The following is a 14,313-nucleotide window of genomic DNA, read 5'->3' on the forward strand; positions in this document are numbered from 1 at the left end:
AAGGCGCAAAAAGACGTCAGCTAGACGGTATACGTGTAATTCATTCAGGCGCAACGTACATGTATTTAGAAAGCACAATTTGCATCAACAACATCAACATGTGTGACATCTCCACCACCTGTACTGCCTCACATTCATACATCTGAAACATGAACAGGTGTGTCACCTCCACCACCCCAGTACAACTTTACATTCATACATCTGTAACATGTACAGGTGTGTCACCTCCACCACCTCAGTACAGCCTTACATTCTTACATCTGTAACATGTACAGGTGTGACGCCTCTACCACCTCAGTACAGCCTTACATTCATACATCTGTAACATGAACAGGTGTGGCACCTCCACCACCTCAGTACAGCCTTACATTCATACATCTGTAACATGAATAGTTGTGGCACCTCCACCTCCTCAGTACAGCCTTACATTCATACATCTGTAACATGTACAGGTGTGACATCTCTATCACCTCAGTACACCCTTACATTCATACATCTGTAACATGAACAGGTGTGGCACCTCCACCACCTCAGTACAGCCTTACATTCATACATCTGTAACATGTACAGGTTTGACACCTCCACCACCTGTACAGCCTTACATTCATACATCTGTAACATGTACAGGTGTGACATCTCTATCACCTCAGTACAGCCTTACATTCATACATCTGTAACATGAACAGGTGTGGCACCTCCACCTCCTCAGTACAGCCTTACATTCATACATCTGTAACGTGAACAGGTGTGACACCTCCACCTCCTCAGTACAGCCTTACATTCATACATCTGTAACATGAACAGGTGTGGCACCCCCACCACCTCAGTACAGCCTTACATTCATACATCTGTAACATGTACAGGTGTGACACCTCCACCACCTGTACAGCCTTACATTCATACATCTGTAACATGTACAGGTGTGGCACCTCCACCTCCTCAGTACAGCCTTACATTCATACATCTGTAACATGTACAGGTGTGACGCCTCCACCACCCCAGTACAGCCTTACATTCATACGTCTGTAACATGTACAGGTGTGACATCTCTATCACGTCAGTAAAGCCTTACATTCATACATCTGTAACATGTACAGGTGTGACGCCTCTACCACCTCAGTACAGCCTTACATTCATACATCTGTAACATGTACCGGTGTGACATCTCCACCACCTGTACTGCCTCACATTCATACATCTGTAACATGTACCGGTGTGACATCTCCACCACCTCAGTACAACCTTACATTCATACATCTGTAACATGTACCGGTGTGACCCCTCCACCACCTCAATACAGCCTTACATTCATACATCTGTAACATGTACAGGTGTGACACCACCACCCCAGTACAGCCTTACATTCATACATCTGTAACATGTACAGGTGTGGCACCTCCACCTACCCAGTACAGCCTCACATTCATACATCTGTAACATGAACAGGTGTGACGCCTCCAAAACCTCAGTACAGCCTTACATTCATACATCTGTAACATGAACAGGTGTGACGCCTCCAAAACCTCAGTACAGCCTCACATTCATACATCTGTAACATGAACAGGTGTGACGCCTCCAAAACCTCAGTACAGCCTTACATTCATACATCTGTAACATGAACAGGTGTGACGCCTCCAAAACCTCAGTACAGCCTTACATTCATACATCTGTAACATGAACAGGTGTGACGCCTCCAAAACCTCAGTACAGCCTTACATCTGTAACATGTACAGGTGTGGCACCTCCACCACCCCAGTACAGCCTTACATTCATACATCTGTAACATGAACAGGTGTGACGCCTCCAAAACCTCAGTACAGCCTCACATTCATACATCTGTAACATGTACAGGTGTGAGACCTCCACCACGTCAATACAGCCTTACATTCATACATCTGTAACATGTACAGGTGTGACACCACCACCACCCCAGTACAGCCTTACATTCATACATCTGTAACATGTACAGGTGTGACACCTCCACCACCTCAGTACAGCCTTACATTCATACATCTGTAACATGTACAGGTGTGGCACCTCCACCACCCCAGTACAGCCTTACATTCATACATCTGTAACATGCACAGGTGTGACACCTCGATCACCTCCGGACAGCCTTACATTCATACATCTGTAACATGTACAGGTGTGACCCCTCAACCACCTCAGTACAGCCTTACATTCATACATCTGTAACATGTACAGGTGTGACGCCTCTACCACCCCAGTACAGCCTTACATTCATACATCTGTAACATGTACAGGTGTGACGCCTCTACCACCCCAGTACAGCCTTACATTCATACATCTGTAACATGTACAGGTGTGACCCCTCGATCACCTCCGGACAGCCTTACATTCATACATCTGAAACACTTAGTGAGAAATTCATATTCACATGCTTCTTCGACAGAACACTGGTTCATGTACAAACCACCGTTGCGTTGATGTCGTTACGGTAACCAGCCTTGTCTTCAGTCTATATGAACTATATTGTAGAAGTATAAACAACTTCATTGTCATATCAACAGAGACTTTTGGCGTTCCAACTTTTATTGTAGATATTTCCTCGAAGGTGTTTGGCATTATGAGATCACAATTGTGACGTCGTTAGAATGCGCTGTCATAACAATATAGATTGTTTGAAAAAAGTGTGTCAATCATTGTCAAGCCAACACTATATTTGCAATACATGATTTAACGGTGTCGGCTCATGAAGTCGGAATATCCTTGTCTAACAACAGGCAGACCCGTCATTGTGTCTATAATCCAACGTTAATTGCTAAAATGTCATAACGCACAGCACGTAGATCTTTTTTCCTCCGCTGGCCCGTGATGATTTGACCATAGGTCGACGTTTTAGGCCCTAACCGATTTAACACCCTGAAGCTGTAGCAGAGTATATTACGCTCTTCTCAGTTGTCGCTCGACTTCCTTGTAAACCGTGAGATCATCCGCGTTCATTCCTAAAAAACACATTGAACATTAGCAAGAAATACGTTAAAAATATTAATAATACATTTCAAAATTATAATCTGTAACAACAGTCCCCAACAATTTTCAAAAAGGATATCAATGTACGTTAGACATTTATTTATTTGCCGGGGATTGTTCAGTTTGAACATTGCACAATACCTGTTAATACCACATGGAAATTACCATGTTACTTTGGTTGATATATGTTTTACATTATGAAATATTAACACGATGCCAATGAGGTCTTTGAACGGCATTTAGAAGTGATACACATAAGGAAGGGAGTTTTTAAGGATATCAACTTCTTTATTATGAGGAACACAATGTTTCGGAGTATATCCCTTACTCCTTTATCAGGCGAATGAATGGTATGAGACAGAGAGCATATATTATATGTACATGTAAGAATGACAAAAGTAATGAGACAACAATAATGCATGCTGAACGATGGAACAACTGGAAGCCAGCACTAACAGTGAATTAGTGCTGAATGGATAATATAGAAGAATTTGACATCCGTACAAAAACTTTCTTCCTTACGATACCAATGGCTATACAACGTACTTGTTCTTTTGACCTTTCTCATTGTGTCATCGTCTATGCTTTTTTCCTGATGTTCCTTGAATATGACCCGGTAGCTGGAGAAAGATAAGCGAACCAAGAAAATAGAGCGAATAATTGGACGACAACTCATAATACATCAGTAATATTAATACATTGAACATAATCTGCTTTCTTCACTGTGTTTTCTCACATTAAGCATGATTTATATTGTCACATATATTACTCTTATAGTTCTCATGGAGCCAGCCTGATCAGAATGCTTGTCTAACAAGTCGAGTTGACCAGGATGAGTGTTATAGCACCCTTACTGTGTAGAAGGTTAGTTATATCCATAAGTGCTTGTCTGGGCAAGGTTTGTATATTTCTTAGGTACAAATACAGCTATAACACAAATTAAAGCAACATCGTCATGTTAAAGTATATTAGTCGATTAGTACCTCTTGCCATTTCTTTGTAACAGACACGAACTACCGTTGGGGCGTTGAAAGACTTTTTCTAACTTCTGGTTTTCTTCATCTGAGTATAGTCTCCATTGTCCCTCCCCATCCTGCCACTGCCACGTCCATCTGTAATCTTCCTCATCCATCTCTGGAGCAGGGTCTTGTAACAATGTAGTCAGTTGTGTTGATTACAATGGTTTGCTGTCTCCTTACATGGTCATATAGTGTGGTCAATACGACATTTTTTTTAACATAGTTTGAAAACCAAATATACTTACTAACTAAAGGTTTAACTTTCCTTTCGTCTGGTACATCTGCTAGACCACACCACATCTGCCCATCTGCTTGTGTCGCTTCCTTCAGACTTTCAATTGGATCTCTGTAAAATGGCAGAAACCAATGACATCATGCTTTCGGAAAACCCAGAACCGATTACCTGGAACTATGTGAAATAAACTATCTAGATACAGTAAGAGCTTAAAACCATAGCACTTGATCCGCAAAACATGCAAAATACAATAAGTCAATTAGATCGATACACACCTAAGGGTCAAATCTATCTTGCCTTCGCGCCCACATCTATAGACATCAATGTGTGCAGTAGTCAGCCACCGCACCTGAGGAGGAACAAATTATAGATGGCATGTGAACTTGTCATGTTATGAGATTTGCCCCTACTGTTAGTGTGAAGAGCTTGACTGACCGTAACTAGGCCCTCCTGATGGTTTTTAATGACCACTCCAACGCACCCATCACCGCCATCTTGGTATCCATATCTGGACTCCCAGTCTGAACCTAAGAAAGAAATTGCACAAAGCGGTGTCATGAAGCTGAGTCAATAAAAACTGTACACATTTCCTCATACATGACAATTAAATAATAATAGATATAGTTTATTTAGAAATATTTCTTAAGGAGAATATAGTATGATTGGATATATGTGTCACATCCGTTGATAATACCTCTCTTTCTTAATAATACCTCTTGTGACTTCACATCCGATGTCAAACGTCATGTCTGAGGAATTATATCTGGGTTGATCAGTGACGACCATGACATCAAAAGCGCCCTCTGCACCATACCTGCACTCAGATTTCCGACCGTTGTCCCAGTGTACCAGCACCCAGTCTAACAAACATACCTCTGATGCATTACAGTTAATTATTAGTGTAATGTTAATAGAGCCTAAAACATGTCTTTCAGATGTATAGCAACGAATAGTGTTTGAAGCTCTTGGTACCTGAGAGAAGACCCGTGAAGATCCGGGGTAGAAATAGTCTTCAGCAACCCATGCTTGCCACAAAAGGCGACTATGCTTGTGTGGCAGACACCAGTTCTGAATAGTTTGTTGTGAATAGTTTTATTTAATTCAGGTGCTTTTATGTTCTAGTATTTTAAAGTTGTTAGGACAGTAGTTTTTCAACTTCTCCTTACTATGCCTTTTGGAGCAGTCTATAGAGGTAAAGGGGTTTTAGCTTAGTCCATGTTTAAGTTTTTGTTTCCTCTTTGTTCTACCCAAGTCTTGTTTTCATTGGTCGGTTTAAACTGTGCACATTTTCATCCATCTTGCACTTGACAAGACACTGATTTACAAACTGGTCTGACCTTTGACTAATTGGAACAGAGAATTCTCATTGTTTAAGGTTAGTAATATATATTATTGCTAGCTATTATATAAACATATAATATAGGTAGTCTAAGCTATGTATATCATATTTCAACACCTTTAATATATTTATCTTTGGTATGGTGATCATGTCACCATAGTCATTAAATCAGTAGGGCTAAATATTCTGACATGTTCTAACCTTTCTGTGTGAATGTTTAGTGAGTGAATGCCTTATCTTAATTAATGTGTTATGGTAATTATTTGCAATGTGAAACACTTCGCTCAGTGTTCAGCCATTTCATGTGTTTTACGTCTCCAGAGTGATATTTTTATGCACTGGGTTTCATTGTATATCTGGTAGCTATATACTTACATTCATGTGTTCCTGTATAGGTTAACACTGTCACTGTACCACTGAGGCGGCTGCCCAGGAGAATTAACACCCCAGTGTCACCCACAGGGTACGGATAATTTGAATATTAATTATTATTCTCTGTATATATTGTACATAATGTATTATGATAGATATGTATCACTGATTGCCATCTGTATCATTGGTACCACAAAGTGGTAATTAATTATTGTATTGAGAACATGTAATGTAATTTATAACAATGATCCATGTTCATTGTATACCTCATGTAAAGTACACATGTATGTAATCCAGACAATGATTTTATGCCTCATTAACAAAGATATTTATATGCGAATGTGAAAGTGTACTTGTAAGTTACTTGTATGTGAAAGATTCATCATGTTTTTATGATAATACCTTATGTTATTGTTTTGTGTATTGCAAGTGTCGTTACCTCTCTTACTGCAAATAAAACCTCACACCTGTAGCCTGTGTTTGGACATCGTCATTTATACCCATCACAACCCGGTAACACTTGTCGTAAGAGGCGACTAACGGGATCGGGTGGTCAGGCTCGCTGACTAGGTTGACACATGTCATCGGTTCCCAGTTGCACAGATTGATGCTCATGCTGTTGATCACTGGATTGTCTAGTTCAGACTCGATTATTTGCAGATCACTGCCATTTAGCTGGAATATTGCTGAGTGCGGCGTAAAACTAAACTCACCTAAGAACAAGTTTTCATGATATAAATTAGACGATCCTTTCTAACCACTGATGAGCATGGAACTAAAGCATCAGACACGAGACTTTACCCTTTTTCGCTGGAATATGACTGACAATTGTCCCTGGTCCCTCCGTGTGGTAGTTATCCCACTTCCTGTCTTTCCAGTGAATCACTCTGCTGCCTAGATGTGGTAACCCTGGTAACTCCACATTTGTGCCAAGTTCTGGAACACTGACGCCCTTTTCAATCAGTTCTGTCACCGACTTTGTAATTTCCCTCTGAAAGTAAGAGGCTCATATGTCAATAGCTGTACACACAGATACAGGTAACCTAACGACAGTGTTGTACAAATGTTGGACGTCAAAGGCTGTGTGTTATTCTCCTTTAACAATGGGGGGTGAGGGAACAATTCGATCACGTTAAAATGTATCAAAATTATGCATAATGTAAGAATATGTTAGGTGTAAGGCATGTGTAATTTAGTAAGGCGTCAGTATAATATATCAGACTTTAGATGCATTCATCATAGATTATAAGCATAGCATTTAAATGTGATACGTTATTATACTAAGTATAGGAGAGTATAATTCTATATAATTTTAAGCAAGGTGCTTGAACTACCAACCTGGTCTTCATTACTGAATTTACCCCCAAGTGCCTCTAAGAGAGTTTGTATCTGGCTCGACGTTGTGTCTGCCTCAGGGCCGATTCCATTGTTGATGCATTTGTATACTCTGCTGATTGTTGTCTACATATTGGAAAGTAAAATGGGGATCTTTCAAATGTAATAATTCAAGGCATGATCTGATGATTATTGTTAACATGAAATTATCCAAGTTTTGCCACTATTTCAGATATATCTCTATTCTGTAGCGACATCATAGAATACATTGTCTTTATGTCCACTTATTCAATAATTCATTTCATTTCAGCAACTTCTTTCCCAAGTTACATCGTCACAATTTCATACCTGAACTCGCTGGTACGTGCATAGTTCAGTGATGTCTGCTCCTTCAAGGCAAAACCCGTTGCTCTTCTTTGCCAGGAACATCATGAAATCCTGTCAAAATAATATTAGTAAGAAGACGTTGCCATAGAAGGTTGTGACCATCTACATGATCTTCAAGAAAATATTCGTAGTGCTTCACGGGAATATTGTATAACACGGGAGTTTATACATACTCGGTCGGCACTTCCCACAGGAACCCATACAACAGGTTTGGGAAAGATGGATTCATTCGTCAGTCTTTGAAGTAAATCGATAATCTGCATCTTCACCTGCAAAAGATGAAAAAAACCCTTTTGAATGTTAATATGCTCTTAACATTTGCAATCTGCCAATATAGTCAAAATAGCAAAACAGAAACACAATTTGTTTGTTATTAGAGCAAGGAGTGAAACCATAGCAGTCCTGACATTTGCATGTGACCTTGCCCTGTATTTACTCACATCAGAACCAGGTAACTCCATAACCAACATCATGCATTTGAGCATCCATCTACGCAACTTTGTTACAAAGACCTGCATCAAGTATGCCAGAGAGCCTGACCACCCGAACCTACCATTCGCCTCTTACAAGAATGGAATGCTGAAGACCAGTTCTAACCCCATCTTCACAGTCGAGATGACATTTAATATATAATCATGGCCCTGCTACTCAATAAACGTTATGGTCATACACATGTTTTCTCCTATATTGTATACTGACTAGCAGTATTGGTAATTGTGGTTGCAACGTAAAAGCTCCTACATACCTGGGTGTCAGTACGGTGGACATCTCCGATTCCGGTGTCGCTTTCACTGGATGCATTTCCATCTGTGAAGATGATCAGGCGTGGTCGAAGGGCGACTACTCCAGACAGATTTACTATTGCACCTGGCCATATTGATATGGAATTAATCGAAATGTCTATAGCTCACCATTTTCGTCACAAAGGAGTAATGCGACTTAAGGTATCGCCTAGTTTTATTATGTCTGTACGTAGTAGCAGTTTAACAGCATTCTTCTTCACTTACTGTCTCGCATATTAAATTGTGTACACAAACCCTTACCCCGGCGCTTGAGACAGCACAAACACACAAGTAGAGCTTCAAAGAGAGGAGAGCAACCACCGAGCTCCAGCTTCTCTGAAACAAAGAGAAAGGTGACATATGTACCTTGAAATTTCTTCTATTCATGGAAATGTAAAACGGTCTAAACCTGGGCCTAGATTTTCGAAGCTCTCTTAGCGCTAAGATAGTCGTAAGTTAAGGTTAATGTATGTCACTTACGACTATCTTAGCGCTAAGAGAGCTTCGAAAATCTAGGCCCTGATGGTTTAAGTATGTTCATGTACGTCGCTTGCATGTTTCTGTTATGACTAAGTGCTGAAGCTGAGTAAACTGAAGCTTCCTACCGATAGCATCCCTGACACTTGTGTAGTCATTGCTGAGGTGGTGTTCAATACGTGAAACACCGCCGAATGCAACGACTCCAATATTTTCTTCTAGGTCGTGTGCCTGTACTATATCCTCTATTCCTGTAATTTAGAATACAGAGAAAATATACAATACATATAAACTGACAAACCAGCATTACAAGTATTTACTCTATGTCAAATGTTGGGTGTGAGTCTGATTCATTATTTTGTCAATTAGATTCTACAAACTGTCCAGAACGAAACTTTACGCGCCATCAATGAAGTCGAGAGCTTGTTTCTTCATCTGTTGAAGTCCCTGGTGCCCAATACTCGTGGATGTGTCGAAACATAGGACTGTGCCCAGTGAGGTTGAGGCTCTCGGCGGGAATGTTTGCTCTGTAATGACAACAAACCATTTGAAAGACAAAGCCACACTCAAATGCATTTGTAGTATTAGAAAAATAATACTGAACTGGTAAATATGTATCTGACAAACATGTATATAATAATGTGCAAACAATCAAGCAAAGTTGTATACACATGCCACTCGTGAAGATCCCGGTTAGACTTGATCCACGTTTGATGTAAAAGGGTAAGTGAATCGGGTGGTGAGGCTCGTTGACTTGGTTGTCATCGTATCCCAATTGCCATGATCGATGCTATCACTGGATTGTCATAACGCGATTATTTAGACAGCTGTCGTATAGCTGAGATAGTGCGGCGTTAAGCAACAAACAAACTACATTACGTGATGTATTCTGCAGTTGATGCTGATCTATTGTTCCTACGTTATATGTCTATCAAGAGGGTTGTTAAAAATACGAACTTAATCAACATATTCGATTGGTAGTTATTGGTAGTTTAATGTCGTAACCTCCTCTAAGCCTTAACTATCATTCTCCAATCCCCAATGAAACTGAGCATATACACACTTGAATTAAGTTCCCGTCTGATGGTTGTGTTAATACGATTTGCCCGTGGATCATCGCCCATAATCTGGATGAATGGTGCCATGTAACCTGAAACAACACATGTGTATATTACACAAGCACGCTCTCCCATCAATGGCATTACCATATGCCTAATGTCACATCACAAAGATGACCGTAACTCCGTTTGAGAATACGCAAAAGGTTTCCTAAAAGGTGGTCATCTCGAAATATATCATTCAATATTTTTAGAAAAATGTAATCCCAGTTGTTAGATGTCACTAAAAGATAATTTCACTTCTAGTGAATATGATTTGCCATGTTCCATGTATTTCATGTACTATTTGCATCTGGAGTTTTAGTTTACTGTATTAGCTGTTCACGGTCACGAGGGGGACATGGGTTGATGTACCCTCTATGTTTGTTGATGTACAGGATACAACAATCCATTTGCCTGGAGGGACCAGTCAACAACGTATTTATCATGCCGATCACTCCAATGTTAATTTTGAACTGTTTGAAGCACTGGTATCGGATCATAAAAAGGAGTACCAGAGTTAGGCAATTAGCCAATAATGACAACAGTCAAAACACTCAATAAGAAAAACATATTTAGAGTTATCTCCCTTCCATCGATTTGCATTCGCAAAATATCGGTAATTTCCGTACATCTAAAGCGACACAATTATTCGAGAAAAAGAATTACTAAGACGAAGTACCAAATAAGTTCGGCTTTCCCAGCGGGTTATAGTAACTATACAGACAATGTTCTAAGGGGGTACATTGAAAATAATAGAAGAGCGCTCATCCACCTCACACAACGAATTCTATGTGTGAGGTTGATAATTGTTGTATTTCATTACCTTCCGCTGCAATTTCATATCTATCGGACATCGTCATTCCGGACGCCATTACTTCCCTGCAAAGACAGTCACCGATTTTACAATCAAGTAGAGTCCGTTTGATTTCATTTGAGACCGATGAATTTACTCACTAACACAAAATCTCATAAACCAAGGTTTGCACAGTCACCGTCAGGTAATCAACAAGCGCGTGTAGTGAAATGGTTCGCCCTCGTAAAATATAGCGAAAAGTGTCAACGAAATAATGATCGTGTGCTATACAACAACTTTTTATTCGGATGCCCAAAATTTTAAGACATATCATCAGAGTTGGTCTGTAAATTTCACGTGACTGTGCAAAATTTGGTTTTGTTGCAATTATTAGATTTTGTGTTAGTGAGCAATTCATCGGTCTCAAACGGACTGTACAAGTACTGATACCGTGTTGCAAGTGAGTCGTAAACGGAACATTTGTGGTCTCACACAATCAGTGTTATATATTCGCGATACGAACGACCAGTACTAGTGATGCCAGCCTTGCTACATACCTTGACCAAGGTGTACCGTGCTCAGGTTCTGTGTTTGGAACAGATGATGGGACTGTGAACATGTTTCTTGCTTCAGCTTCATAATAGGAGGTTGTTGTGGGTGATACCTGATCAAGGTTAGCATTTACTGGTGTCTCCGGTATGGTAGGCTGATCCTCAGATTTGGTATGCCGCCTAATTGTGGAACCAGAATGTGCTTTTCCAGATCCTTTTTCCTCATCAGTTGTAAGCTCACAAGCTGGCTTTGAGCTCTGCTCGTGCAGGTTTTTGTCATCATCATTTGCAACAGGTCTTTCCTCTCTCTGGCCAGAAGTAACGTTTTGTCCCTCGCCTGATGCGAGCGCATGTACTTGTGTTGTGTTCCCTGTCCTCGGCAAGTCTCCTGTTGCTTCTTCACCATCTCCTGAAACTCTTGACAATGGCGGGAAGGAAACACTGCAATGTCCACCAGTGTCATGCTCATCAAAATGAGAACTGTTTAATCTTGTACTCATATTCAAAGATTCCATAATGGTATTCAAGGACGTCCGCATGAATTCATTCTGACGTCTCTGTTCTTCAAATCTGGCCTCTATATTCTCCTGATGCCACTTGAATTTCCTCTCTATTTGTTCGTATGCCTTTGTTGACGACTCATCTTAAAGCAAAGCATAGTTTTAAGTCGGTTAAGGTTTGTTACAATTAGATTAAACTAAAACAGGTTTAGAAGCATTGCAGATGTAGTAACACTGATAATGCATTGAACCATTTTATCTCTTACTAGTTTCATCTTTCGTTTGCCACAGAAAGCATATTTTGGAAATGATGAGGTTAATTGCCATACCAACAAAGAAGGAACATAGAATGTGTTAGTTGTACGTCTTATATATTTTTGGTAAATATTCTAATCGTTACCTTTGACCCTGGAAACATCTCTCATACCATGAGCCCCAGGTAACCGACCTGCCATCCTCCTGTGCGAAAAACATATATTATTTATGGGATACAGTTAAACGAACATCTTCGTTTAACTGTCATGTGTATATACTGGGTTCAGCAAGATATGTTAAATGTTTTCACCGATGTATCTCTTTACGTACCCGGATGTCAACGGCGCGATAGGTCTGTTTCCATGGCCACCAGCTTCACGTGGCTTCTCACCAACAGCAAACTCCTCACTCACAGCGAGGTCATTTTCTCTCAGTTCAAATGTCACATCGATTTGTCCCTCTTCAAAGACTAAATTCCTGAAATTCTTCGAAACAACATTTATGTTGTCCCTGAGCTTTTCTAAAGAAGGACTATCCACATGAAGAAGTTCAAAGCTTAGTGGAGATGGTTTAAGCGTTAATATTTTGGTTTTGTAGTCTTTAAACATCATGACTGCAAACTGTTGAAGCTTTCTAAAATGTTCGTTGCATAAGACACCGACAATGCGCGGGATAACAAACGAGTCTCTCTCTTTCACGTGTATGACTAATGCTGAGTGGTGTGACGTGTTGGCGGAGTTGTCCCAAGATAGCGTCACAAGGTCCATCTCCTCTGAAGTGCCACACAAGAGTTCAGATGTAGTTAAACAATCCAGAAGACAATACCAAGAAGTGTACGTGTTTATGAACAGTTCCAAAGCATATTGTAAATTCTGTGTAACACAGAAGCAAGACTTTACACATAAATTGGCTGTGCAGTGTCACACTCATATAACCATGCAGTAAATACACGTGTAGTAAGTGAGTGAGGTTGGTTTGGGAGCAAACCGGGATTCGAACCCATAGTCGTTTCAGGCATGTCCACGGAGCACATCTCTGCGACGCTTCATATAAATGACCGGTCAATACGAGCCTCCCTCATACACACAATCCACATTGATTTTCGATTTTACGAAGAGCACAATTTAATAAAGTGATAAAGATGAATTTATGTGACATTCTGGATAGTTTCTAAGTTTATTGTTTCTCATAAAAGTGGCGTGACAAGATATATTTATACCTGTAAAAGTTCCTCGATCAGATAACGTCAAAGCGTTGGTGTCAACCTGTATATCAACAACTGCACAAGACCCGCCTAACGTCAGAGTGCCTGTCTCGCGGATTTCCCGAAACACCAGGGAATCGATGTCATTCCAGTCAACCATGTGAGGCATTGCCGCACACCTCTCTCGCAGTTCCCGAAGTGGGTCGGTTGCCCGCTCCATCTCTGAAACCTGATTTTCGTGTTTGCGATAACTTTAGAATAACTTAACCAACCACCACCACTGGTGGTATCGGTTCGGGCATGGAGTGACCTCAGACAGATTTGACCTTTTGTAAGTAGTTGATATGACCAGAGCGCGTACGCGCACACACACACAAAAAAAAACACAGAGGGAGATAGAGAGGCAGACAGACACGTACACAGAGACAGAGAGAGAGAGAGAGTCGTACACACACAAAAACACATACAGAGAGAGTGTCTCACACAGAGACACACACACACACACACACACATACACGCGCGATCTGTGTAGTCTTTGTGTCCATTGTGGTTTGTTCCAGTAATGAACAACATACTGTCAACTATACTGCGTGTTTGTAAGGCAGACTACCAGACGTATAACCAGAGTATAGTGTCTAGGTGGCCACGTTTATCATCACACTTCTTTACATAACATATTCATAACTCATTCTGTCTCTCGACTACCTCAATTATCTGTAAAGTGCGTACTCACTTATTTCATGGACGATGCGTCCTTGACCTCATATGACATGTAAATTAGCTCGGTTGTTACTTCCTTCAGCACCTCCCTTGTACTGGTCATGTTAAACGGAAAGTTGTCAGAGATATATATAGCTGGAAATACCAAGCTAAATATAGACCAACTCAAATTCCAATAATAGAGTAGTCGACATGAACACAGATACAACAATGGCGGCGAACAACATTCGAAAATGAAAACAAAGTACTT

The 14,313-nt window shown here is 40.5% G+C and overlaps 1 protein-coding gene and 1 long non-coding RNA gene across 6 annotated transcripts; both read right to left on the reverse strand.

Moving 5' to 3' along the window:
- Positions 1-1,060: 1,060 nt before the first annotated feature.
- LOC124280421 lies at positions 1,061-2,205 on the reverse strand. Of its 4 annotated transcripts, none has more exons than XR_006899677.1 (3): positions 1,979-2,205; positions 1,465-1,691; positions 1,061-1,115 (listed from the first exon to the last, which is right to left on the reverse strand). It is a non-coding gene; the product is annotated as an uncharacterized LOC124280421 (long non-coding RNA). The 4 variants fall into 4 exon arrangements; XR_006899678.1 differs by lacking the exons at positions 1,061-1,115; positions 1,465-1,691 and adding exons at positions 1,338-1,402; positions 1,752-1,801; XR_006899676.1 differs by lacking the exon at positions 1,061-1,115 and adding an exon at positions 1,356-1,402.
- Positions 2,206-2,535: 330 nt separating this feature from the next.
- LOC124280414 lies at positions 2,536-14,196 on the reverse strand. 2 transcript variants are annotated; one of them, XM_046716345.1, is made up of 22 exons: positions 14,077-14,196; positions 13,359-13,572; positions 12,470-12,911; positions 12,285-12,343; positions 11,391-12,027; positions 10,864-10,919; positions 10,004-10,090; positions 9,345-9,467; positions 9,069-9,191; positions 8,725-8,799; positions 8,427-8,548; positions 7,855-7,950; positions 7,643-7,732; positions 7,298-7,420; positions 6,761-6,950; positions 4,962-5,108; positions 4,684-4,775; positions 4,524-4,597; positions 4,259-4,359; positions 3,978-4,140; positions 3,541-3,614; positions 2,536-2,966 (listed from the first exon to the last, which is right to left on the reverse strand). In XM_046716345.1, the coding sequence occupies exons 2-22, from the start codon at positions 13,561-13,563 to the stop codon at positions 2,905-2,907; spliced, it is 3,141 nt and encodes a 1,046-aa protein (XP_046572301.1). In that variant the 5' UTR covers positions 13,564-13,572; positions 14,077-14,196; the 3' UTR covers positions 2,536-2,904. The 2 variants fall into 2 exon arrangements, with proteins under 2 accessions (XP_046572301.1, XP_046572302.1); XM_046716346.1 differs by lacking the exon at positions 14,077-14,196 and having other exon boundaries at positions 12,470-12,624; positions 13,359-13,447.
- Between the last annotated feature and the right edge of the window lie 117 nt (positions 14,197-14,313).

Source organism: Haliotis rubra, unplaced genomic scaffold, assembly GCF_003918875.1.
Source record: "Haliotis rubra isolate DU_JTF1 unplaced genomic scaffold, ASM391887v1 Scf267, whole genome shotgun sequence".
Taxonomy (NCBI): Eukaryota; Metazoa; Mollusca; class Gastropoda; order Lepetellida; family Haliotidae; genus Haliotis; species Haliotis rubra.